Source organism: Carcharhinus amblyrhynchos, chromosome 14 (assembly GCF_965287045.1).
Source record: "Carcharhinus amblyrhynchos chromosome 14, sCarAmb.v2.hapA, whole genome shotgun sequence".
Classification (NCBI taxonomy): Eukaryota; Metazoa; Chordata; class Chondrichthyes; order Carcharhiniformes; family Carcharhinidae; genus Carcharhinus; species Carcharhinus amblyrhynchos.
The window spans coordinates 76,036,559-76,064,227 of record NC_137337.1 but is presented as its reverse complement, the minus strand read 5'-3'; the positions used below and the strand labels follow the sequence as shown (position 1 = coordinate 76,064,227).

The 27,669-nt window shown below is 40.9% G+C and overlaps 1 protein-coding gene across 1 annotated transcript; it reads right to left on the bottom strand.

The window, feature by feature from the left end:
* Positions 1 to 293: 293 nt before the first annotated feature.
* Positions 294 to 27,669, bottom strand: katnbl1 (katanin p80 subunit B-like 1). The gene is made up of 10 exons (XM_080203140.1): positions 27,455 to 27,669; positions 20,153 to 20,289; positions 15,601 to 15,644; positions 12,383 to 12,665; positions 8,878 to 8,993; positions 7,429 to 7,479; positions 7,254 to 7,343; positions 5,345 to 5,449; positions 4,141 to 4,234; positions 294 to 1,521 (listed from the first exon to the last, which is right to left on the bottom strand). The coding sequence occupies exons 2-10, from the start codon at positions 20,273 to 20,275 to the stop codon at positions 1,489 to 1,491; spliced, it is 939 nt and encodes a 312-aa protein (XP_080059266.1). The 5' UTR covers positions 20,276 to 20,289; positions 27,455 to 27,669; the 3' UTR covers positions 294 to 1,488.

Genomic DNA, 27,669 nt, shown 5'->3' with positions numbered 1-27,669 from the left:
CAAAGGGTGGCACAGTGGTTAGTACTACTGCCTTACAGCATCAGGGACCTGGATTCAATTCCAGCCTCGGGTGACTGTCTGTGTGGAGTTTGCACGATCTCCTTGTGTCTGGGTGGATTTCCTCCCTAAGTCCACATATGTGTAGGTTAGGTGATTAGCTATGCTAAATTGCCTCAGTGTCAGGGGGATTAATTAATACGGTAAATATGTGGTATTATAGGAATAGGACCTTGATTTATTGTCACATAGTGTACAGCAAAAAGATCTGTTTCTTACATATATACAAAACATACCATTCATAGAAAAGGAAATGAGAGTGCAGAATATAGTGCAGAGTCATAGCTAGGGTGTAGAGAAAGATCAATTTAGTGCAAGGTAGGTCCATTCAAAAGTCTGATGGCAGCAGGGAAGAAGCTATTCGAATCAGTTGGTACAGGACCTCAGAATTTTGTATCTTTGGAATAGGCTTGATGGGCTGAGTGGCCTCCTTCTGCCCTGTCAAGAGTCTATGAAATCAACGTATTGACAATTCCTCAACTAGGCATCACCCCATTGTCTTTAGGGATGAAAATATTCACAATCTATTTGACTCATTTTGATTTATTACCTCTCCTATAATTGTTCATGGGTTCAATCTGGACTCTGCTTGTCAGCCATCTAGCAATAAAATGCAAACATTGTGGTGCCATCACCGTTCCTGTGTTCATCACTTTATAATTTATGCAACAGTATTGTATATATTCATACTTAGTCGCTGCAATTTGAGGTTTCTCTTAAAAGGGAAAGCGAAGGCAAAACAAAGTACAAAACAGCAATTCTTAAGATTGAGTAATCCCATTTAAAAGAAACTGATGCACAAGTCGTCAATGAGTACTACATAAAGACATAGCATGTTTTATTCAAGTGCAAACTCACAGGAAATGTCTACTTTAATGTTTCAATTAAAAGAATACAGTGCTATGCACATTTTGTTAATGTCACCTTACTGCTATTAGTAAACAGCTGCATGCTCTACTGTAGTGCTTTCTTTATTGAAATCATAACTTATTGTTGCACAGTCATAGGCAAATTTTACAACCTTGAATCAAATATACAGAAAATACATTCACAGTGTCCAAATGCACTGAAGCAGCATTTCAGTGGCAGCTGATTGGCACTAGCGTGACAATATTGAAGAATACAGAGTTTCTCCTGTCCAAGTAGGGTACATGAATCTGGAGCGCAAAACAGTGTCACATCATCAGCTCACGGAGTCGAGTATAATGCCTTTTGGCAAACAAACCACTTCAATGTGAAGTAGCTTCATTGGGTTCAATAGTGGTTTTTGAACATTCTTCGCAACCAATTTAGTGCTGAGCTTACTGTTGACCACTTTCTGCAGTGCTGGTCTCCCAAACATTTCAACAAACGAGGTTTTTACGGTGTCGTAAAGCAGCTTGCAACTGCTTTAGTGCGTGAAAAGTTAAGTCCCCTGAAAACTGCATATACTTAGTACAGCTGCTCCAGGTAAGTCCCCACACTCTGCAGAAACAAAAATAAAGACATTTTCAATTGTTAGATCATTTCTTGTATGAACCAAGGTAAGCTACTGTTATATTTACCAAATCTGGTCATTTGTTTCCAAAATTAAATCATTGTAAGACAGCTGCACTTCACAGTATACTAGCAAGTGGCAAGTTTCATTTAAAGGAAAGAAATACAGTAGAATTGTGAAAATCACACCTAAATTGATATTTTATCTACTTATGTCTGAAAAAAGCTTGTGCTTAATTATCTGTCAAATAACGCAGCTCACTAGTATAGAATAGAGCAATTGAAAATTAAGATCTGATGGCACAATGGTTAGCATGGCTGCCTCAGTGCCAGGGACCCGGATTTAATTCTGGTCTTGGCTAACTGTCTTTGTGGAGTCTGCACGTTCTCCCCATGTCTGTGTGGGTTTCCTCCGAGTACTCCTGTTTCTTCCCACAGTCCGAAAGACATGCTGGTTACGTGCATTGGCCATGCTAAATTCTCCCTCAGTGTCCCTGAATAGGCACCAAATTGTGGCCACTGGGGGATTTTCACATTAACTTCATTGCAGTGTTAATGTAAGCCTTATTTATGACAATAATAAATAAACTTTAACATAAAACTCAAGATCTGAAGGCTCTCAATTAAACAAACCAAACTATTTTGATGAAAAATTGTAAAACTATTTCTTTGTCATGGTGGCCTTATAAAGAAAATAGGGGTAAGAGCTCAATGATTCATTTCCACACTCCCATCTTCACATTCAATGGCTATTAATATGTTAATCCAACTGAAATGTCAAAGGACATGAAATAGTGAAATCAACAACACACCACCATTTTCGGTTCCTGTATTGAGAAGAGATTAAAATATTTTTCTGCTTTTTCTGGGAAAGGAAGAAAAGACAATGAAACAGGGGGTTCTTACGTACTCTTATGCCAATTTCCCAGAGGCAACATTAATGACCAAGATGGGTAGGTTACTGGAATGGACCCAAGATGTAGCCCAGTTGCACAGTTAATGTACATGAAGTGCAAGGTAATATTTCAGAGGCAAACAAAGAATGAGTGCAAAGCTCATGGAATGCTGCTGACAACAAAATATTAATACATAATTCCTGTTGCTTCAAATTGCAAATGCAAATAGAATCTTTGAATCCCTACAGTGCAGGTGGTCATTTGGCCCATTGAATCTGCACCCACCACAATCACAGCTAGGCTGTATCCCCATAACTCCACTTACTTCTGCTGCAAATCCCTGAGAATAGGGTCAATTTAGCATGGCCAATCAACGTAACCCACACATCACTGGAATGCAGGAGGAACCCGGAGAAAACCCATGTAGATACAGGCAGAGTACAAGCTCCACACAGTGATCCAAGGCCGGAATTGAACCTGGATCCCTGGTGCTGTGAGGCAGCAGTGCTAACCTCTGCGCCACACCTCTGCCCATTGGTAAGCAGGTAAAGCACTTTCAGAAAAAAAATTAAATTTTGCAGTGGAGAACATAGAAGGACATAACTTGAAGCTAATGAAGATTCACAGGAATGGGAAGGGTGAGGAAATGTGGATAGTTTAGTATTATTCTAGGAAAATTAGCAAAGATGGAGCCAAATGATTTATTTTTATTCCCTTTCTCATCAGTAATGCACCTGATATTTTGATTGGGAAAGATGGGGTTGGGGGAAGAATCTGGGCATACAGAAAAAAAAACAATTTTCTCCCTCATTACTTTATGGATTGGAAACATTAACAATTTTCAGAAAGTTAACATATGAACACAAAAATATTTAAAAATACTAGAAATACATTACGATTGTAATTCCTTTATATTCAGTAGTCAGATGAGCCAAAAGGAATTTAAAACACTAGCAAGTGTGCCCAGCAGAACACAGCTTGTTAACCATAATAGCTATTGTTTGGTTAACCAACTTGTTAACTTTTACCACCAAAACTATTAAAGGAGATACACTGGCCAAGATTTTGCAATAGAAACGACAGTGAGGCAATCAGTACCCTGCTATTATGAATTGACAGCAATCTCTGGCGTCTGCACATGTGCAATTAAACAGAAAACCCATAGGTTCTGTTCCTCCACAGGCTGTGCTGTGAGTCATCTGCATGTGATTGCACCAAATAAACATGCCAGAAAAACTTGGGGCTGGTGCTTTTGGGTCCGAGTGAATTTTTAACAGGAGTTATCAGTCGTAATTACTAAAAGCAAAACACTTCTGTGGCACTGAAAAATTTACAAGTATGGAGTCTCATTGCTGCAGAATTTTAGGGTTGGAGATTACTTTTTCGTGTTTCTTGTTGCCCTCTCTTTTAATTTCATCTTTCTTTTGCAATCTCTTTTTGCACACAATTTAAATTTCATGGTTTAGACTCTGCATGTCTTAGAAGATTCTTCAAGGTTAAAGAGCCTGTTGTTTGTCTCCCTGCTTGACACAGATGTGTAGAGAGGGTGATGTGCAGAAAATGACCTCCAAACGCACACGATACATGACTAACAGCGAGAGATATTTCTTTGCAATTATTGCAAAATCTGGACCACAATCTTAGGAGTGGGGGTAGGTAGATGCTAGCAGCAGCACTGAGTAATCAAAGAAAAAACACAAATAGTTCCTACCTTTGCTACTTTTCCAGTATACCCTGGAACTGAAGATAAATGAAAGCCTTGTTCCCGTAGTTGTCGTAACTGATCTTTCAAAGCCTCAATGTTTCTAGAACAAATATTTCAACAGTAATATTTCAAGCTGTCGCAAAACTTTTCATCAGTGTTCAAGTTTTAGAAATATCATACTTCTAAAAATACAAAACGTAACATGATCCCCTGTTCTTCAAACTCAACTGATCTTTCACTTTCATTAGCATCATAATTTGGGGAGGGAGTTAACTAATGTACTTTTGCCACACAATATAACTAGAATGAAACTGGCTAAGCGCACATAACTTGCTTCTCTTAGTCTGTGTCGTTTGATGACTACAACAAGAAAAGCAACAAATTATCAGTGATTCAATACAACATTTACATCCTTGCTCTGTGCAACAAACTCAGTACATATAATTGCAGCCCAGATAACGACCAGTTAAAAAGGTTTCACAATCCTTACAGGATAGTGCGAGGCCTGAATAGAGTGGACACGCAGGGGATGTTTCCACTAGTAGGAAAAATTAGAATCAGAGGGCACAACCTCAGGCTAAAGGGACAATCCTTTAAAAGCAAAACAGGCACTGGATTGTTTGAGGTGGAATTTCTTCAGTCAGAGTGATGAATTTATGGAACTCTTTGCCGCAGAAGTCTGTGGAGGCTAGGTAACTGAGTGTCCTTAAGTCATAGATAGGTTGGTTCTTGATTAATAAGGGCATCAGGGGTTATGGGGTAAAGGCAGGAGAATGAAGATGAGAAAAATATCAGCCATGATTGAATGGCGGAGCATGCTTGATGGGCCGAGGGCCTAATTCTACTCCTATGTCTTATGGTCTTACAACAGTATTCTACACCTCCACTGAGAAATTTGACGTAAGGCTGAACAAAATGAGTGAAGGCTGGATCATGGAAAATATCCTGGGTTGAGTTCAAAAGATTTTTGATCTACAAAGGAGTTGAAGATTATGGGGACAGAATTAAGACCACAATCTCACTGAGTGGCAGAGCAGTTTTGAGAGTAATGAGGTGGCCTAGTCCTGCTCCTATTTATGAGCTAGCATTTTCTTTCTTTGCTAACCCAAGGTAATAAACTATTGCGTTGTTTTATACAAGATGATCCAATGCAATCATTTTGGGGATCAAAATGTTACTATCCATATTGGTTAAAAATATATTTACTTACCTATCCTCTACACGAGCTTCATCATTATTTTTTGTGTCTGCAGATAGCTCTGGCCACCACTGCTTAAGGACAGCTCGGAGCCAATTTAAACCAACGATCAAATATCTGCAATATATAGGAAACTGTTATCTGCATGTTTCACTATGTCACATATTTCAACAGGACACAAGTAAATCTAAATGCATGAATAAAGTTTGCGTTGTTGTGGCAACAAGATATGGTGTTGGGTTGGAGCCTTTCAATTGGTGTTGTGCATCAGACAAACTGGGCGAAATCTGTTTCATCGAGTTTACATGGGGCCACTACCAAAAACAACTTACATGAAGTTTTTTGGGCGTTACCTTACACACTTTGCCCAACAAGATAGATTTGATCCTGGCATAAACATTAAGCGCCGTAAACTCCATGTCTTTTGTGATTTAGATTTTTTTAAAAAGCCAAATGGTCAGAATGCAACTGACCTTTAATCACCTCCCCCAAATCCAATCCTATCAAGCTCGAGGCCCAACCTGAACAGAGAGGGAGGGATTTTCTGGTTGCGCTTGTCCCAACGTTGGAAATTGCTGCGCGAGGTGAACGGACCTTTGCATGGTCCGCCAAATTTTCTGTCCCGTGGTGGGCAGGGCAAGAAAATTCTGCCCAGAATCACTGGTTCTGAAGAAGTCATATTGGATCCAAAACGTTAACTGTTTCCCTCCTCACAGACGCTGCCAGACCCGAGCTTTCCTAGTACTTTGTTATTTCAGATCTCCAGTATCCGCTGCATTTTGCTTTTATTTGTACGGATTCTCTATCCATCACTCTAGTCCTTCACACAACAGTCCAAACACCAGCTGAGACTACGTCCAACAGTCTCAATCCAAATTGGTACATATCCCAGCTTAATACAGACATCATGCCATTGCTGTGAAAAAAATCACCCCACTTTGTACTGAACACATGAATGAAACTGCAAGTGCACCAGTTTTTCTCAAAGAAAAAAAATAAGCCAAGTTACTTGGTTTAAATGCAAGGCGGTGGCAGAGTCAGCAAAATTAAAGGAAACAGATGCTTATATTTTGAGAAGCCATTGGTTGTGCTTTGAAATACATGACTAATTCAAATTTGAACTCAGTCTGGACTTCAGACTCTTTGCTGTGAATTCTGTTCCTTGTGTAAACTAGTTTTCCTGTTGCTATCCAAGATGGAACACATCATCATGTCATACTCAGACTGTCTAGAACTACCAAATTTCTTGCCTTGTTACACAAGTGTAGAGAAGTATGATATAAATTTCTCAAGTTATCGCAAAGCTGTATATAGTGGAAACTCTCCCCCCCAGAGTATACAAAGGATTACATTGAATATATTGTAGAAACATTCGGACCAAACTCTGTCTGCACTTCCCGATGCCTCAGCAAAGCAGCCAGCATAAGAACCACACCCACCCCGGGCATTCTCTCTTCCACATTCTTCCTTTGGGAAAAAGATGCAAAAATCTGAGGTCACGTACCAACTGACTTAAGAACTGCTTCTTCCCTGCTGCTGGCAGACTTTTGAATGGACTTACCTTGCATTAAGTTGATCCTGCTCTACATCCTAACTATGACTGTAACACTACATTCGGCCCTCTCTCATCTTCTCTATGAACGGTATGATTTGTCTGTAGAGCGCGCAAGGAACAATACTTTTCACTTTATGCTAATACATGTGACAATAACAAATCAAATCAAATCTAGTCAAGACCAATGTTTACACTCCATTCAAGCCCAGTCCCATCTTTCTTCATCTAAAGTAGTCACCATAATCCTGTGAACCCTTCTCTTTCATATACATGTCGAGTTTCCTCCTTATACTTGTTACTTTAATCATTCCTGCTTGTCTGATATATTAGTTCCTAATGCAAGATTTTGTACTGAGTTATACTTACTCTTCAAACCTGCTTCTCAATAACTCTTGCACTAATGGTAAGAGGTCAACACAACAACCAATGGAGATGCTTTGTTTTTCTTCCTCCAGACTACGAGCAAAGACAAACAAAATTAAAAATTATTTTACAAACCAGCAACATTTATTCTAGATGGGGAAAAAAAAATGAATATTACCTCTTTGTCAGTACTGGTAGGCAATCTGCAATAACAGCAATGTCCTGTATCCTACAGATGACAGAAAGATTCAACATCAAATATGAGACAAGAATCAAAGCAAGTCACTGAAAAGCAATGGTTCATGACGAGAAACAAAATAGAAGATTTCCACCTTTCCAGTACAGATGGTGCTCATTTCAATCATATCATAGAACAGAATCATTGAATCCCTACTGTACACAATGAGGCCATTCTGCCCAGCAAGTCTGCACTGACCACAATCTCACCCAGGCCATTTTCCCGTAACCACACACATTTACCCTGCTAGGCCCCCTTGACACTAGGATCAATTTTTAGCATGGCTAATCAACCTAACCCGCACATCTTTGAACTGTGGGAGGAAATTGGAGCACCCGAAAGAAACCCATGCAGACACAGGAAGAAAGTGCAGACTCCACATGGTGACCCCAGGCCGGAATTGAACCCGCGTCCCTGGCACTTTGAGGTAGTGCTAACCGCTGTGCCACCCATTAAACTACATGGGTGGCTAATCTTTGAGTCTTAGACCTGTGTGATAATCTTCAGACATTCAAAAAGCACAAGACACATACAACCTTTACAGATACATTATTATTGTATTCACTTAGGTGAGGAAATATATTTAACAAAAACATAAGGGCAAATGATCTATAAGGTATATATAAATTCAATGAAGTTTACAAAAGTGCTGATCTCCCAGCCGCTGTGGCTTGTCATCCGGCATTGCAGAGAGCTCCAGAAGAATCAACCTCCAGCAGAACACCAATTCCCTGCTTCACAAGGCATTGCTTGCAAGAGTCGAGGAGACTCAATAGCCTGCTTCTGCTGCCTGAACTGTCCATGTGGAGTTTGCACAGTCTCCCTGTCTGCATGGGTTTCCTCCAGGTGCTCCGGTTTCCACCACAGTCCAAAGATGTGCAGGTTAAGTGGATTGGCCATGCTAAATTGCCCCTTAGCGTCAGGGGGATTTGCAGGGCGAATACATGGGGCTACAGGCTCGATGGCTTGTCTCCTGCTGCACTGTTGGGATTCTATTCTAACACAGTATTCAGCAAGAAACGCAATGTGTTATTCGCAGCAAAGGCTTTGCATGCATTTGCTGAATGATGAATGAATGAATATCAAGCATAGGAAAGGGCCCCAGGTGCAGTCACTAACAGATTGCGGGCACCAATCCACTCGCTACGTTCACATTAAAGTGAGGCCTTGTCTGTGCTCCCTTCCCATCCTGTTGACTGAGGTACCCTCTCTGCACAATGCGAGTCTGCTTCCTCCTCCCGGTCACTGAGCCACACGAAGCTCTGAGCCCCGGTTTGGACATTCGATACATCGTAATAGCAGCAATGAAGTTTACCTTTATAATGTGTAATACTGACTTACAGGAAACAGATTTAGTGTCAAGCTGAAGAAAAAAAGCAGAACTGTTACCTGACCAGGTAAGCTACCAGTTCGCTTGCACTTTTTTGCCAGAATGTCAAGGCTACATTGAGTCTTAGATTTCTACCAAACAGCACTTGTGTCATTGTAGCATGATCCTTGGAAATCTGTGGTATTGATAGAATCAAACAGAGAGAGTTAGAGAACGTAGTAACTTATACATTGTTACGAGTGTCACAGCTCACATGATCTCTTCAATTCTTGTTGATTTTACTTTGTGAAGATTAGAAATGTACGATAAAATTAGCAAAGGGCATTTCAATGATCACTGTTTTAATGGAGATATCAAAATAAATGGGTTAATATCTCTGCTAAATTAGGTAAGGGAAAAGCAAATGGTAATTTAAGCACTTGCCATTAATATTACCAGCGTGTTTTTTTAGTCTTTGTTGTTTGAAACTTTACCACTTCTTCAGTGACTCATGTAAAGTGTATTAACTGATGATTAAGAACCACTGGATACAGCTGCCTATTTATAATGCAGGGACGTCATGAGCAGCAATCCTGCAATATTACCCTTGGTGCCAGTACCATAGAATCCACCAAGGATAGGCTCTACAACAGAGGATACATTAAAATCAATTATATGACTTTTTAAGGTGCTGTCAATGGTAACAAAAGGGGACAAAAACAGCTCAGCCAGACATAAATGCTGGCCTGTCTCCAGGGGAGCCCACAGGAACCATCTCTGGCCAAGTTACCATGCTTGTGGATGAAGCATTCAATCTAAGGTGCTCCTGTTACCTTTAGGAGCAGCGCAGCTAAGTAAATGCCATTATGTTGACACTGACACATGTTTAGAAAGAGCCTAAAAAACACACTGCAAACAGAATTCACAGATCAGCAAAAGTGGGGCTGTTCACCACTTTCCTTGAATCAAAATTGGGAACAGCAAATGCCACGTATACCATGTGCAGAAAGGTATCTATTGAAACAAACAGAAGTCAAACACAGACACGGTGTAGTTTCCATGAGTTTGTCCCCAGAGTAGCACATTTGAACACCAGTCCATGTAGTTAGTTGACTTCAGCAGCAGCAGTATCAGGGGGTGTTTTGGTTGCCTTTCTAGGCTGGAGAAGCTTTGCATTTTCAGGTGGGAAGGGTTGATCACTGCCAGAAATTCCTGTTCAGATGCACATGTGGATTAAGACAGGTTGCAATGATACGCTAGATTGCGTTTACACTGACAGCACGATTCTACCTCGTCTACCATCTTTCACTGCCTTTGATGCCACACCAATTGCTGTCTGGAGCAGAAATTTCCAACAATTAAAATAATGAGCTTGCATTCACACGGTACCTTTCATGCTCTGCCAATGCTCTTTGCAGGCAGTGAAGCACTTTCTGAAGTGGTCACCATTGCAATGTGGAAAATGCTGCAGACAATTTGCACACAGCCAGCATTCAGAAACAACTGAAAAAAGTTACCAGTTCATCTGTGGTTTGTTTTGTTGATCAAGGGATGAGTATTACCTTCAGGATGCTGAGGCAAAGTTCCCTGCTCCTCTTTGGAGTTTGGTGTTACATCCACCTGGGAAGGCAGATCAGGGCCTCAGTTTCACATCTCATCCAATAGACAGCGAGTCGAGTGCAATGCTCACTCAGTACTGACACCAGGGGTGCTAAATACAGAAAAGACCAAAGCCATTGTCTTTAGTCCTCGCTGCAAATTCTGTTCCCCAGCCACTGACTGAGGTTGGTTTAGACGGATTGCAACCTCCACGTCTTATCTGACCAAGCTGATCTTCTGATCACATTTCCTATCCATCAATAAGAACATCTACTTCAAAATATATATTTTCTTTTTTTGTCACATCTCAGCTCACTGGCTGCTGAAACTCTACTACATACGTACCCCTGCTACCTACAGATATCATTCCAAGTTGTGTTAATCTGACCAGCCTCTGATGTTCTATAAACTTTAACTCACCCAAAAGTTGGCAGCCTGCATCCCAACTTGAACCCAAATTTTATCTACCCATGCTCACCAATCAACACAAGCAACATTTCAATTTAAAACTCATCATGGTATTCAAATCACTCCATTTTGCTAACCTCCTCCAACCTTCCTTATAACTCTCCCAGATTTCTGCACTTTTTTTAATTTGAGTCTTTTGCACAAATGACTAATACTCCACCATTCTGTTGTGGGCTCAGATTCAGATATTTCCTCTCTAAACCTTTCACCTTGCTCCTCCTCAGAGACAGTTCTTGAAAATCTACTTCTTTGGTCAAGCAAATATGAAGAGCACTGAACCATCTCAGATCCTGAGGGGACTTCACAGTGTGGACATGGAGCTGATATTTTGGCCTTGGAGGGAGTGCAGAGGAGGTTTACTAGGCTGATACCGGAGTTGAGGGGGTTGAGCTATGAGGAGAGGCTGAATAAACTAGGCTTGTACTCGTTAGAGTTTAGAAGAATGAGGGGAGATCTCATTGAGACGTATAAGATGATGAATGGGATGGATAGGATAGAGGTGGAAAGACTCTTCCCGCTCAAAAAAGACAGTAGGACTAGGGGGCACAGCCTCAAGATAAAGGGGGGGCAGTTCAGAACGGAGTTGAGGAGGAACTTCTTCACTCAAAGGGTGGTGAATCTCTGGAATTCTCTGCCCATTGAAGTGGTGGAGGCTGCCTCGCTAAATATTTTTAAGAAGCGGGTTGATGGGTTTTTGATAAGAGAGGGGATTAAGGGTTATGGGGAGAGGGCGGGAAAGTGGAACTGAGCCACGACAGATCAGCCATGATCTTATTGAATGGCGGGGCAGGCTCGAAGGGCCAGATGGCCTACTCCTGCTCCTATTTCTTATGTTCTTATGTTCTTATGATGTTCTCTCTTGTTGGGAGAAGCTTGTGCTAGGGGCCACGGTTTAAAAGTTAGGGGGTCATCTACTTAGAATACAGATGAGGAAAATGTTTACCTCTTGAAGGGTCGTGAGAATTTGGAATTCTCTTTCTCAAAATGCAGTGGAAACAGAATTTTTGCATAATTTTAAGGCAAAGCGAGATAGATTCTTGATAAACAAAAGGGAGATAAACAGGAATGAGTGGTTGATCTCATTCAAAGGCGCAGCAGGCTCAAGGGGCCTATTCTTGCTCCTAATTAGTACATTTTTATGAGGAACTGGAGAACTGAGGCTATTCTTCTTTAAGGAGAGAGGAGGGTTAATAGGGATGTTCAAAATCATGAAGGGCTTTATAGAGCAATTAAGAAGCTGACTCCTTTAGCCAAAAAAATTGTAAGCAGAAAACAGATTTAAGGTATTTGGCAAAATAGCCAGAGTTAGATGAAGAGAACACGCCAGCTACAATGACCTGGAATGCACTATCTGAAAGAATGGTAGAGGTAGATTCAATAACTTTCAAAAAGGGAATTGGATAAAGACTTGATGTCAGGGAGAAAAAAAGTGATTCCCTTGCAACCAGTTTCGATAAGCAAGATCAAAAAGCTCAGAAGTACGTTGTAGCAACATCACAAAATCTGTGACATCCTCACCTGTGCAAAATAATCTGCATATGTTACAGAAGAACCAGCCCGTGAAGCAGAAGAATCACTAGAGTTCAACAGTGAGCGCCGATTGTCATTGCTTAATTTAGGTACAGTTCCTGAACAGACTACTTCATTTTCTTTATTTGCCATGTCACAGTCCTGAAAACTGGGATGTGGCTTTCTGTTTCTGTTGCTCACGTTACTTTGGATTCGACGTCTAGTCTTCTTCTTACAGCCTGTCGCTTTGGATGTTCTGTGCAATGTTTTCTCCGTTTGTCCAGTAGGTGATCTGTCGAGATAAATCCAACAGTTGGACACTCACTGGCTCCCAGCAAAATCACATTATATTCAGTAAAGAAAAACAGATTGTACTACAGTTGTTCCCATGGTGTCCCTTTGTTATTTAGAACAAAAGTATCCCACCTTGTGAAACTAGAGCAGAATTTGAGGTTCTCATTTGGGCAAGGGGGTACTACACTGGACAGGCAGGTATGTGAAAAATTAACTTTGTAATGTTTGGGAATAAGTGATAATTCAAAGCAATAAACTCCTCCATTAAATTCTAGGTATGAATTGTGATGAAATATGCAACATTAATGACCTCACTTAACCTATTTCTATTCTACAACCACAGTAAGACCAATTTCATCACCACCAACTGGTTATCCAATTGTTCAGCAGATAGCATTTGCTCCCCCCCGTCCAGCATTTGAATCTACTAAATAATCTCTAGACCAGAAGTTGCATGAAAGCAATTGATGATTTTTATATTCGGAGTCAAGGGAGTGGAAGATGGCACCTTATGGCATTGGTGTGACGGGGTTCCATTTCATTTTTCTGTATCTAAAACATCAGAAACTAACGCACTGCAGTTGGGGAGAATGACTAATTACTTCGCACACACAAAACCAATAAGAACCAGTTTTACAGCATAGAAAGAAGCCCTTCAGCCCATTATGTCCATTCCAGCCACAGCACCTATCCTCACCCCATCTTCCAGCACTTGGCCCACATTTAGGTAAAATGTTAGGGGTCAGCTTTTACATAAGTAATGTTTTGGAAGGGCTTACTTTTAACCGAAGCACATCTAACATGGCAATCAAAAGAATACACAAGATAATGGGGGAAGATGCACTTACTCCAGCCATTTTTCTGACTGCTGTGTGACATGTTGGAACATTGGGACACATACTGAAGTTGCTCTTTTTTAGAACTCTTTCCTGTTTTCATCGCTGTCTCCCAGGAGAGAAAGCTCTTGGCTAGGTCAGTGGTTACTGTGCTGTTTGAGATTGGGGGCAAGAGCCCTGTCATTGGAAAATGTCACCCTGATGGCTCCAAACCCTTGATCTCAGCCTTGGTGCAGGGGGATTGCACTGAGTCGCACTTGCAACGACCTGTTGGCAAGGCTTGGCCACCTCTTCCTTCCCCAGGGGGGCAAAGGTTGAGGACATGAGACCCGAGCGCTCATTTATTTCAAGTGTGCACTGGAGGTTGGTCCCTGCAGCTTGCTTTCACAGGCGCAGTTGACTACTCCTCTCCCAAAAACAAAATTGATCTCTTCCTGCCTTAATTGGCCTGAGTAGCTTGAGGAAATATGGCAAGTTCAATTTCATTCATATATAGCGAATTGAGGTTCATGACGTGACTGTAGAGATTATATTTCGGTTCCGAAAATTTTGAGCTTTGACCCTCAAAAAGCAGGATTGACTGTTACACAGACTGACCTCGACATGAGTCTCTATCGTGTACATCATCTTAAAAATAAGCCAGTAATTACTTGCGAGTAGAGTCTTTTCCAGTGAATTTAAAAGCATGACCATCACTTCAGTATCCAGCCCAACTTCTCAACATGTCACGTGAGACTCAGATCTCTAAACGTGCTGTACTATCACTATCTACAGATGCACAAATGTGTGACCTAATTCACAGCACAGAAAATGGTCACTGCATCAAGATAGAAACAAATCTCAAAACTAATTTACCCTGGAGAACATAAGGGAGTCCTGCTAACCATTGAAAGTCTAAGGCATAACCTATGACTGTTCTGATGACAGGTCACTGACCCGAAATATTCAACTCGGCTGCCTTTACAGATCCTTCCTGACATACTAAATATTCAATTTTAGGGGATTTACCCATTTGTTTCCTGGTGTAAATTGGTTGGGGAAGGGGAGGCATGGAAGTAGTTACTGGGTTGAAAATTAAAACTTTTAAACTTTGCTTTTGGCGGTGTCTCATTGTGTTTTTTCTGGCTTTTATTTAGATGGGCTGGCACGGTGGCACAGTGGTTAGCACTGCTGCCTCACAGCACCAGGGACCCAGGATCAAGTCTGGCCTCGGTTCACTGTCTGTGCGGAGTCTTAACGTTCTCCCCATGGTTGCATGGCTTTTCTTCGCATGCTCCAGTCTGCTTCCACAATCCAAAGATGTGCGGGTTAGGTTGATTGCCCATGCTAAATTGACCCTTGTGTTGGGGGATTAGCAGGGTAAATGTGTGAGGTTATGGGAATAGGGTGTGGGTGGGATGTGGTCAGTATGGACTCAATGGGCTGAATGGCCTCCTTCTGTACTACAGGGTTCTATGATGGTCTATGACAAGTGTGTCCTCAGAATTCTGACCTAAACATTTTGCTAAGATCCATTTAGATCTAAGATCCAATTTTGTTTTTTCTCTTGAGCGAAACATTTAATTTGATTCATGCAAATGAAAAGGCCCTGGGGGGATGAAGGGGGTTGAAAACAACAGCTCTGGCAATTACTTCTTGAGGTCAGGAGGGAGTATGATTTCTCCTTGCAGCCACATAAAAAAAAGTCCTTGCCTGCTGTCAATTTCTCCACTGCACCTCCACACCAACAATGCAAGGAATGCAAGGAGGGCCCAGCCTAAAGACAATCCCCGCAATCCTCTGCAGAGGAACCAGTAGTTTTCCCACTTGCACCCCCAAATCAGTATGCTACCTGCCCATGCTTGTTCAGCTCTGGCAGTTCACTGTGCTAAAGTGAGGCACAACTACAAAAAACAGACTGAGTCTTGAACTACATCAGGTGCAGGGGACTGACTCTCTTCCTACTTTAAATTACAACATATTCGAAAACCAACCTCTAGATAGCAATTTGGTAAAAAGGTTTACCCTTTAAAGTAAAATTATGGATACTGCAATAGGTGGCCTAACGTCCAGACAAGCGTTATCATGCAAACTGGTTAAACCAAGGACTCATCTCACCTTTTAGTTTCAGGAATCGCCTCTTTACATTCCGAGATTCTAACCTGGTATTAAAAGCACAATCATTATAAATTTCTACATCACAGGCAATAGCTTTCTCAGATTAATCTTTGGCTGTCATGAAATGGGTATTTCTTGCTGAGAGAAAAAAAAATAAATTGAATAATTTCACAAACATTTCCCTCTCTGACGAAGGGTCATTCAGACTCGAAACGTTGGCTCTATTCTCGTTCCACAGATACTGTCAGACTTGCTGAGATTTTCCAGCATTTTCTGTTTTTGTCCCTCTCTAGCCTACTATTTCCATCGATGAAACATAATCAGCAAGTCTGCTGTATTTCTCTAATGTGCAACAGCCTGGATCTGACTACAGACTATATAGTTAGTCTGAAGCCTGCAGCTGTCATTGTTGTGGACAAACCTGACTTACATTGTGAAGAATTTAACAAAACAATACATTTAATGTTGTTATTTCCAGAAATCAATTTCTGACCCTGCCAGAGTGGGTATTAACTTTGACAGTAAAAATACAGATCATGAATGCAATCAATTCTCATTTCCATAGTTAATTCATTATTTACCGTTGTATTTAAAGGATTTTTAAAAAAAATGGGGATCCTTGATTAATTGCGTTACTTGGGCACACACATGGATCACTGGAAAATAAATGTTACAGCACTTTAAACAGCATCTTCCAACAAAGTCCATCTGTCTGAAATTTTAAAAATAATTAATGTAAAATTCAGCAAACAGATTAGCATCTTTGGAATAATCATCGAAATTCTGTTGCACACAATTTGGGGCAGCACGGTGGCACAGTGGTTAGCACTGCTGCGCCACAGCGCCAGGCTTGATTACGAACTTGGGTCGCTGCCTGTGCGGAGTCTGCACATTGTTGTCTGTGTGGGCTTCCTCCAGGTGCTCTCACAACCTGGAAGATGTGCTGGTTAGGTGGATTGGCCTTGCTAAATTCTCCCTCAGTGTACCCGAAGTGGTGGCGACGAGGGGGTTTTCACAGCAACTTCATTGTAGTGTTAATGTAAGCCTACTTGTGACATTAAACTTTTACTTTAGAAATTCAAAAGTAGTGGCTGAGCCAAGTCAGAAACGTTCCAGTTTTTTTTCAAATAAACAGTTTTAAACAAATTGTATCTTTATGCTCAACTAACTACTGGATTCTACAGCTAGAAAATCCATGAAACAATGGTACAGTTGGATGTCTTTTAAGTAAGCATTTTTATGCATCAAGAATTGATCCAATGAAACTTGCAGCTGACATTTACAACAGTTGTATAGATTATTTAATATAGGTTTATGTGCTTCACATACATGTCAATACTTTACTTCAATATATATAAATCTTCAACCTACCCAGTGCAAATATTACTATTTAATTTTAAGATATCGATAAGAATGTTGCCAATATTAAGAAAATTAATTTAATTAGCTTGACCTCATACATTCAATGCATTTGTTTTTGACAAAAATATGCTTAAAAAGTACTGCATACAAGAATGAAGCAATCTGCAATTGAGTATGGCAGAGGCAAATTCAATCCTGGTTTTCAAAAGGAACTGGGATAATGAACTGAAGAGAAAAATATCGAGTCCTCAGGGAAAAGGCAGGGATGTTACGATTAGCTGCTGAGTTCTGCCGGACAAATGTGAGGTAATGCATTTTGGAAAGTCTAATACAGACAGGAAACATATAGTAAATGGCAGAGCCCTTAAGAGTATTGATAGGCAGAGGGATCTAGGTGTAGAGCTACACAGGTAACTGAAAGTGGCAATGCAGGTGGAGAAGGTAGTCAAGAAGGCATATGGCATGCTTGCCTTCATCAGCTGGGGCACTGAGTTTAAAAACTGGCAAGTTGCGTTGCAGCTTTATAGAACCTTAGTTAGACCGCATTTGGAATACAGTGTTCAATTCTGGTCACCACACTACCCGAAGGATGCGGAGACTTTGGAGAGGATACAGAAAAGATTTACCAGGATGTTGCCTGGTATGGAAAGCATTAACTGTGAGTAGAGGTTGGAGAAACTTAGTTTGTTCCCACTGAACGGTGGAGGTTGAGGGGCGACCTAATAGAAGTCTACAAGATTATGAGGGGCATGGACAGAGTGGATAGTCAGAAGTTTTTCCCCAGGGTGGAAAAGTCAATTACTAGGGGGCACAGGTTTAAGGTGCGAGGGTCAAGGTTTAAAGGAGATGTACAAGGCAATTTTTTTTTTTTTAAAACACAGTGTAGTGGGTGCCTGGAACTCGTTGCCGGGGAGGGGGGGGGAGGTAGCGGAAGCGGACATGGTAGTGACTCTTAAGGGGTGTCTTGACAAATACATGAATAGGATGGGAATAGAGGAAGGGTAGGGAGTTTTAGTTCAGTCAGGCAGCATGGTCGGTGCAGGCTTGGAGGGCTGAAGGGCCTGTTCCTGTGCTGTGGTTTTCTTTGTTCTTACAGAAAGATGACACATTAATGATGGGCCAAGTGGCCTCTTCAGTGCTGCAACCCTTCAATGATTGTAAATCAAACTAATAATCATCACTTTGTAAATATCTTGGTGATTCAGTATGCAGAATTAGATCATATAAAGGATTTCACTGGATGCTAAAATGTCAACTTGAAAACAAAAGTGCTCTTCTAATGGTCGTGATAAAAGTAAAAATTTATTTAGTCGTAAGTAAGGCTTACATTAACACTGCAATAAAGTTACTGTGAAATGCCCCTCTGGTCATTGATGTGAAACATTAACTGTTTCTCTCAACACAGTATTTTGTGTTTACTTCTTCATTTTGCATAGGCATGACAAATAGTAAAAATATGCTTTTTGTACTTACCTGTGATAGACACATCAAAAAAAATCAATGTTTTGACTATGTTAATGCTTCGGCTAATCACTTTAAACCAAAAACATCAAAAACAAGTGAGTTGATCAATTAAAATAATTGTGTTTTTTAAAATTTTGAACTTGAACTTTAACACAACAACTCCAGGAAGACTAGTTGGAGCCACAGGTTTTAACTATTTAGACAAAGGTTTATTTGTTATTGGGCCAGGCACTGTAGATCTCAAACCAGATTAGCCAGTTTGTGGCATGTCACAAAGCTCTCAGTCTATTTAGGAACCTTTCCTTTGAAACTTTGAGGGTGTGAGGAGATGGAAAGGTAGCTGGTATTATCAATAGGAGTTATACTGGCAGATCATGGAATGGGAAAAATGTCAAAAAAGTAGCCTTCCCTGTGGCAGGTAAGAGACCAAGAGAAATAGGAGTCACCTAAACAACTAGGGCAGGGGTGCAAGTCTGACCTTGAAATGGGAAATTCATTCATATCAGGTCCAAAGTCAATCAGAAAGAAAACATCTACCAAGAGAATTTCAACAAGGAAGATTCTTAAATTTTGCTGTAATTAAAAGTCAGGGGTGGCACAGAGGTTAGCACTACTGTCTCATAGTGCTAGGGACACAGGCTTGATTTTGGCATGAGTTGGGGGAGGTGGCATAAACCCTGGTGACAGACTAGTGACCTGTTCCAGGAACGTAGCTACAGAAACAGGCAAAAGTCTGATCAATGCATCATCAGGGTACAGAATGGTTGAGAGAGAGTTAAAATCAAGGGGAGATTTGATTAAAATTATTTATTAGTACCTTTACATGCTGTCTGTAGTACTACAAAGCTGAACAACTAATATCTGCCGTACAAGCGTGCTTCTGCGCTACCAGCTTGTCTTCCTCTGGATGCTCCGGTTTCCTCCCACAGCCTAAAGATGTGCAGGCGTTGGGTGGGATGGCTGTGCTAAATTGCCCCTCAGTATCAAGGGGATTAACAGGATAAATACGTGGGGTTACAGGGATAGGGCCTGGGTGGGATTGTTGTCAGTGCAGTCTCAATGGGCTGAATGGCACCTCCCTCTGCAACGTAGGGATTTTAAGGTATTGCAGAAATGTATTTAATTGCTACAGCAAGGCTGGGGAGGTGGGCTACTATTAGGCTTACAGATTACACTATTGCAATAACATATTGGCCTTGTTTCTATACCGCTGATCAGAAGCTTAGAGTCACACTTTAGGCTTCTGTCAGAAATGGGGCAGTGTAAAAGACAAGGACTCCAGGAGGGACAGGCTACAACACATTGTTAGTCTATACATTGTGGAATGGCAAGATGAGGTTCTCACTTGCACTTCTGAGAGACTAGGAGTCTCTGATGGGCAGGATCAGTCACCCCAGGTCACTTCTGAACAAATGCAAAGCGACTGATACAAGGCCTGGAACTGCAGAAACCTTGGTGCAGTTTCCCTGCCCAGAACCTATGACCAAGTCTGAAGCAAAAAAAAACCTAAAAGTGTGTGGGAACATAGGGATAACTATTGAGAAGACTGGTTCAATAGACCAATGTCATGGAAAAGGAAATAGTACAGTACATGATGCACTCTGGCATTTCTCCGGTACAAGCTGCAGTGATTTCAGTGAATTAAAATAATCCGTAAGAGACAATAACTACACTGGAAAGGATATATGCACTGCAGAAAGAAATGATATAAATATTTTCTGCTTACCTTTTTCATAGTCTCAATGCAATCAGGATGTATTCTTTTACTAAGTTGCCTTCTTTCAATGAGTTCATTCTCCAGAGCAAATAACAATATATCTTGCTTGACATTTTGATGTCTAGATGCCATAATCACTTGCAATCCTAGATCAGAAACAGAGGAGAATAATTACTATACAGTCTTTTTAAAATTATTTTTCAGACTTGCTGCTCTTTTTTTAAAATCATAAATCTGCTGAGTTGGAGCCTTCCTGGCCCCTGGATGCCAAATTGTATCAGTGATCTGTTAGAACCATAGAAAGATTATGGTGCAGAAAGAGGCCATTTGAGCGATTGTATCTGCATCTGTCATCACTTCTTGGCTAGTAGCTTTTATCCAAAATCTTTCTTTTTCTTATAATGCATTATAAAGGGTTCCTTGCTAATTTCTAAACCATAAACAAAATTTCACTTAGCTTCTATAACATGAGAAAGTTGCCTGAACGCTGCTGAAGGTAAAACAATACTGGGTACCAAACGCTGGAGAGAAGAGGCAGTTTCAAGGGAGATTTGAAGGGTTGACTTGAGAGACAGACCACAGCTGCTTGAAGAAAAAGCAACAATGGAGAAAGTAAGTGGAAAATGCAGTGGTCAGAGGCCAAAGGCACATGTGGATGGACTGCTCAAGGAAATGACTGAAGTGTGATGGAGCAAGACATTAGATGGATCTGAACACAAGTGAGGATCCAAAAAACAATTCACTGGACCTTGTTCAGCCAGGTGAGAGGGCACAGGTGGACTTGTAGGACAGGAAAGTAGACAGGACATCATGTTCTAATTTGTGAAACCAGCCACGGATTTGCAGCGAAGAAAACACTTGTAATTCCAGCCTCAAGATGCTCAGGAAATGGACGCTTAAATTAGGGGTTGCTGATGCTTAACCAAGTACATTGTATAACATTTCCTTCATTACAAAACATACCAGATTCAGTACCTTAAATTTCTACTGAACTTTGTTATTTCCACACTTCACTGCTCTGTGTCAGCTGTGGCTCACTTGAAAGCACTCACACCCAATCACAAGTCCCACTCCAGAACTCAGGTACAAAAATCAAAGCCGGCACTCTAGTACAGCGCCGAGGGAGCGCTGCTTTGTCAGAGGTACCATCTTTTGATTGAGACATTAAACTAAGGCCCAAGCAGCTTATTTGGATGGAATTGAAAGATCCCACAACAGAATTGCAAAGAGGAGAAGGAAAGTTATCCCTGACCTCCTAGCCAATGTTTATTCCTCGATCAATATCACAAGAGAGATGATTTGGTCATCACATTGCTGTTTGTGGGATTTTGCCGAGTGTAAACTACACACTTGCATTTCACACATTACAACAGTGACTACACTTCAACATGGACTTCACTGGCCATTGAGACATCCAGTGGTCGTGCAAAGTGCTTTATGAATGCAACTCTTCCTTACTTTCATATTCGTACAGGCCTGTCCCTATACTTGGTACCTGTAATTACAAGGTAACATGAAACTGACCCCCACCCCAAACCAATCCAGCTTCCAACCTGGGCATTATATCACGTTCCCAAATTCCCATCTGTTTCATTCTCCTGGGTGCTGGAATATACACCAGCAACAGCATATAGATTTATAATATTAAAAATCAACACTGATTTTAATCAAATACAAACCTAATTTCTAGATTTAAGAATTAATAAGCAGTTGCTCCTGAATGAAACATTGGACACAAGGCCTCATATTCAACAGCATCACTTGGTATTTCCTTTGTTGAAAAAAAACTACACTGCTTTTTGGAAAAATACTTGAATGGATGCTTTTCCACCTACTTATTTGCTGGTTACATGTAACTCTTCATATAATTTCATAACTTCATATCATCTGAAAGATGTGCTAGTTAGGCCACGTTAAATTCTCCCTCAGTGTACCCGAACAGGTGCCAGAGTGTGGCTACATGGGGATTTTCACAATAACTTCATTGCAGTGATAGGATAAGCCTGCTTGTGACACTAATAAATAAAGACAAAAAACTTAAAATTGGAATTTTTTTTCTGCTTATAATTTTGTACTTCCTTCTTTTCACTCACAGGGCAATTCCAGTATGCCATATTCATCAATATATTGAAAAGCACCAAATTAAGAAAAGGTTAAACTTGTGTGAATAGTTCTTCTAAAAACGTGCTTAAAGCAATAAATTTTAGGCATGCTAAGCATCACTGCCTCGATGTTCTTTTGGCCCATTAAATCGTTTTGCACAGAAACGCAAAAGGAGTCTACCGTCCACAAGGGAATGTTTAAGTTGCTGTGCAGCTTAGAGGGACCACTGATACCAATACCTGATACTCCGTTTGGAAAGGAAGAATTAATATAGTACGACATTCTTCCCACTATTTGAATGTGAACCATTGTACAGAGGGTGGCATCGCAGCACAATGGTTAGCATTGCTGCTTTACAGCGCCAGGGACCCGGGTTCGATTCCCGGCTTGAATCACTGTGTGGAGTTTGCAGGTTCTCCCCATATCTGCGTGGGTTTCCTCCGGGTACTCCGGTTTCCTCCCACATTTTGAAAGACATGCTGGTTAGGTGTGTTGACTTGAACAGGTGCCGGTCTGTGGCGACTAGGGGAATTTCGCAGTAACTTCATTGCAGTGTTAATGTAAGCTTTACTTGCGACAAAATAAACTTTAATGCTTCCCCATGCAAGTGACACCCCAGCCACTTCAAACTGGCATTTCAATGATTGAAACAACACGCTTCATAGCTACAGAGAATTAGTTAAACCACTCCTTTGCAATTTCTGTGGTGGCGACTGCAGTAAATTCCCAAAACTGGGAACAAAAAACCCTTTCAAAAAAATGTGAAATATTCTGTCATTGTGAGGTGGTGGGTGCAGACATAAGGAAGTATTTCTAAATAGTTTTTTTGAGGCAAGTTTATCTTATTCATTCACACGATTTAGAAGTCGATGGGAATACAAAGGTTTATTGTCCTTCTCCTTGAAAACTGCTGGTGAATTGTATTCATTAACTGCAGCAGTGCAAAGGAACAGGAGACGGCCATCCAGCCTGCTCCACTATTCAATATCTGATTATAGCTGATTAGACACTTCACCTTTTACACACACTATCCCCACACCCATTTACATTATTGTTAATCAGAAATCTCTCAATCTCTACCTTAAACATACTCAATGACTGAACTTCCACAGTCCTGAGGTAGAAAATTCCAAAAATCCACAACTCTGTCCTAAATGGCATTGAGATTCTTGTCCTTATTGGACCTACACTCACCCAAACAAAGTGGAGAGAATTCCAATACAATTCCAACTACTGCCTCATAGGTGGTGGGAGATGGCATGAATCATTTGCCACAGGTTCTGATGTGCTCTAGCAGTCTCAGTGTGTGCGCGGCTGGCTCACTTTGATGATGGCAATGCCAACTGAATGTCAAGGGACAGTGGTCAGACTCCCTCTTCTCACAGCTGATCACTGCCAGGTACTTGTGTGTGCAGATGTTACCAGACAAAGCCTGGGTGTTGTTCAGGTCTTGCTGCATGAGAACGGATTGCTTTATTTTGCAGAAAATCAAATGATACTGAACACAATGTGATCAATCCCACTTCTGATTTTATATCAAGGGAAAGGTCATTGAAGATGATCCAACTGTCTACCAGCTGCAAAGCAGAAGGGAATGCTTTGACATTGCGTAAGAGGTACATACAGTATGAACACAATTCCCCATCAATTTGGGAACTGTGAATTCTTCCAATATCTCCTCGCCCCTGAATATGGGGCAAAATAATGAAGAGGTTAAATAAATACTTCCATAAGGAAGAAAATAGCTGAGAAATAAACCATGGAGAAATCAGAGGCTGCTGTATCCATCTGAAACATTGTGGTTCACCAATTCTAATTATAAAGCTATGCTCTCACCCACAAAGAGCAGCTGTTGCATAGAAAAAGGGAAAAAAAACCGTCTGCTAGCTCTAGACCAACTGTGGGGTATCGCTGAAATCCCTAAGGTCATATATACTGGAGTTCAGCCACATATATTCTATACAGGCCTGGATGAGCAGAAAGGGAATGAAAGGGAAAGAATGAGATAATGACCCAGATTTTCATGTCAAAATAACAACGATGTAGATATGCTTGCTTCTAGGGGATTTTCACTAACTTCACTGCAGTGTTAATATAAGCCTATTTGTGACACTAATAATCTATCCTATCAAAAGCGCCAAGCAAAAATCAAGCACTTCACCAAAGTTGAGAGGACAAAAAACAAAAGCAACAAACTAGAAAGATTTTCCATGGATTTCTGAACCCTACTTCCTACCCTAACAGACAAGGTTGCTGCTATCTTATGCAGTCAAAATAAGACTTCCTCAATGATTAATTACAGTTCTGTGATGATTACACATAAAACAGCTTTGTGTTTTAATTATCATTCTGTTATTCAGATCCAGACATGGCAGGGTTTAAGAAAGGATCCTAAAAACAATACAGGAAAAACTAACAATGCAACATTAGGACACAACTTCAGTCTGTCTTCCATCAGTTGTTCTTTAGCCATCAAATATACCCAGTAGTCTGTAACTAGTTAGGAGTAAGTTACAGGAATACAGTATTCAGTGGATTCCCACTACATTTTAAAACAGAATTAAAGCTTAATTTACATATACCATTTTCACATTATAAACTACTTTGGTGTAACTCAAGCCAAATCCTCAACTGACTCAAACACTTCAGAATCAGGTGTTAAGGAACAAACTCTACCAGTGACACACACTGCTTCAAGCTGACAGCCATGGCATAGTCACCACATTCAATTTATTAGGTGCACATAATTGTCCAATTCCATCCACGTCAAAATTGGAGAATGAGAATTCATTAGTAGCCTAGTTGCATCACTGTGGAGTTTGGAAATGATGCCTTCCTGGCATAATACCCCAGTTATAGGGAGAATTGAATACATTATTGATGCAGCACATTAGTCATTATTAGCTCAAACGATGAGACTTAAACAAGGAAATACACAGGTGTTCTACAGGAATATTCCACAAACATCAATGAGGAAATGGGGCGGCACGGTGGTACAGTGGTGTAGCACTGCTGCCTCTCAGCACCAAGGGACCCAGGTTCGATTCCCGGCTTGGGTTAGTGTGTGTGTGGAGTTTACACAGTCTCCCCACGTCTGCGTGGATTTCCTCCAGGTGCTCCCATAGTCCAAAGATGTGCAGGTTAGGTGGATTGGCCATGCCAAATTGACCCACAGTGTCAAAAGGACTAGCTAGGGTAAATGCATGTGGTTATGGGGATAGGGCCTGGGTGGAATTGAGGTCAGTGCAGATTCAAAGGACGGATGGCCTCTTTCTACTCTGTAGGGATTCTATGATTAATAGCCAATTAATCTTTTTGGTGGTTTCAGCTGGTTTAGTGGGAGATTTCCTGCCCTAATTCTAATGGTACAATCTGCTGAATAGTTGCAGTCTTTGCTGTTCCGACTTCAGACATCCATGATCTGCAATGCACTACTTTTGTATTAGCAACTATCACATCTTGTAAAAGTCCTAAACAAAAGCTAAACACTTCACCAATATCTGAAGCATGCTATATTACACACACAAACCTCCCCACTAAACAAGGAAATGCATTTAGAAATCCTATTCAACCTCACTTTCCTCCAATGTATCTAAAAACTGGTGAACAGTGAAACTGCTTCAGAAACCTAAAGGACTGAGAAGACTTTACCCACACAACCACTACCATTGTCTTGAGCTTTCACTACTTGGCTCTGTTCATGTGCTTTATTCATAATGAATGGAAGGCAAAAATCAGGCTCTGTAAAGAAAAGTCAGGATTCCAGGGCAAAACAGTAAATTCAACACAACTCAATGCCAGTTTCAAAAACTATGAACAGGTTTATTTTATACTTTGTTCAGTGCTTTTGCAAGATGATAGTTTTATAAACAGGGTTTAGAACCTGCAAGTGGGCCCTCCAAGCTGATTTTGATGTGTCACATGTAATAGTATACAGCGAAATGTACTGTTTCTATACAGACAAAGCATACTGTTCATAGAGAAGGAAAGGAGAGAATGCAGAATGTAGTGTTACAGTCATACTAGGGTGTAGAGAAAGATCAATTTAATATACAATATGTTCATTTAAAAGTCTGATGGCGGCAGGGAAGCAGCAGTTCTTCAGCTGGTTGCTAAGTGATCTCAGACTTTTGTATCTTTTTTTCCCAAAAATGTCCAGGGTGCATGGGGTCCTTGATTATGCTGGTTGCTTTTCTGAGATAGCGGAAAGCATAGACAGAGTCAACGAATGTCAAAAAGCTACAGTAAAAGCAGCCAAGAGAAAATGCTGGAAAATCTTAACAGGTCTGGCAACATCTGTAAGTCTGACAACACCAGGTTTTAGTCCAACCTATTTATTTGATAATATATTATCAAATATATTATATATTAATATATATATTAATATATATAATATATATATTAATTATATATAATATATTATCAAATATATTATCAAATAAATAGGTTGGACTAAAACCTGGTGTTGTCAGACTTTTTACTGTGTTTACGCCAGTCCAACGCCGGCATACCCACATCATAACATCTGTAAGGAAAGAAAAGGGCTGATGTTGAGTCCAGATGACTGTCAAAGTTCTTAAAAAGCTTTAAATACATTAAAAGCAGCTTTGACTGTAACACTACATTCTGCATTCTCCTTTACTTCTCTATGAAGATTATGTTTTGTCTGTACAGCATGCAAGAAACAATTCTTTTCACTGTATACTAATACATGTGACAAAAAAATCAAATCCTGTATTCCCAGCAGCAACAGAGAACACCACAGCTGTCTAAGAGCACAGGAGCTGCCAGCCACCAATCCCACAAAATTGGCTTTGACAACTTTGCCCTGTTTTGAACTGCCACTCCCAGACAGATAAACAAAATGGACCCAAACAGATGTCCCACTGAGGTGTGGCAGCTCTTCAGGGAGAACAGAGTGTGATGGCTGAGTTGACAAATTTTAAAATGGGCCATCTTCAGGTTTTATTATAACATTAACCAGGTTAAAAATACATAACAATGGTTATACTTGGCTTGTTAATAAGATCTCAAGAATGTAGAGCAGTGCAGAGGGAGGGTTTATAAACCTTGGATAATTATATTTGGATTAAAGGTAAGAAGCTGCCCTTCCCCCTCATGCTAATCCCAATCCCTTTACTTGTCAGAAACTAGCCCGGTTTGAGGCCTCGGCCCGGGCTTCTGGCCACAAGGAGGGCAGTCACTCACCTAAACATTTTACAGCATTTCAGTGGGATTGCGAGCGGGTAGAATCAGTCCTGGCTCCCTCTTTCTGCTCTCCTCTCTTCTCCCTGCCACTAAAAGGCCGCACCTGCCGCCGCTCCCCTCACCTGAAGGTGCGCCATGCAAAGCACAGGCCGCGCGGCACGCCGGGATGGCTCAGATCCTCCCAGCCGGCGGACCTCCTCTGCCCTCGGGGGGGG

Bases quoted from the DNA above. Each gene is read 5' to 3' on its own strand.
- katnbl1 (XM_080203140.1), bottom strand. From the start codon at position 20,275: ATGGCATCTAGACATCAAAATGTCAAGCAAGATATATTGTTATTTGCT. The intron at 4,235-5,344 runs GTAAGTAAATAT...TATTTGTTCTAG, and splicing joins GAAGCTCGTGTAGAGGATAG to AAACATTGAGGCTTTGAAAG. The intron at 1,522-4,140 runs GTAGGAACTATT...TTGTTTCTGCAG, and splicing joins ATACTGGAAAAGTAGCAAAG to AGTGTGGGGACTTACCTGGA.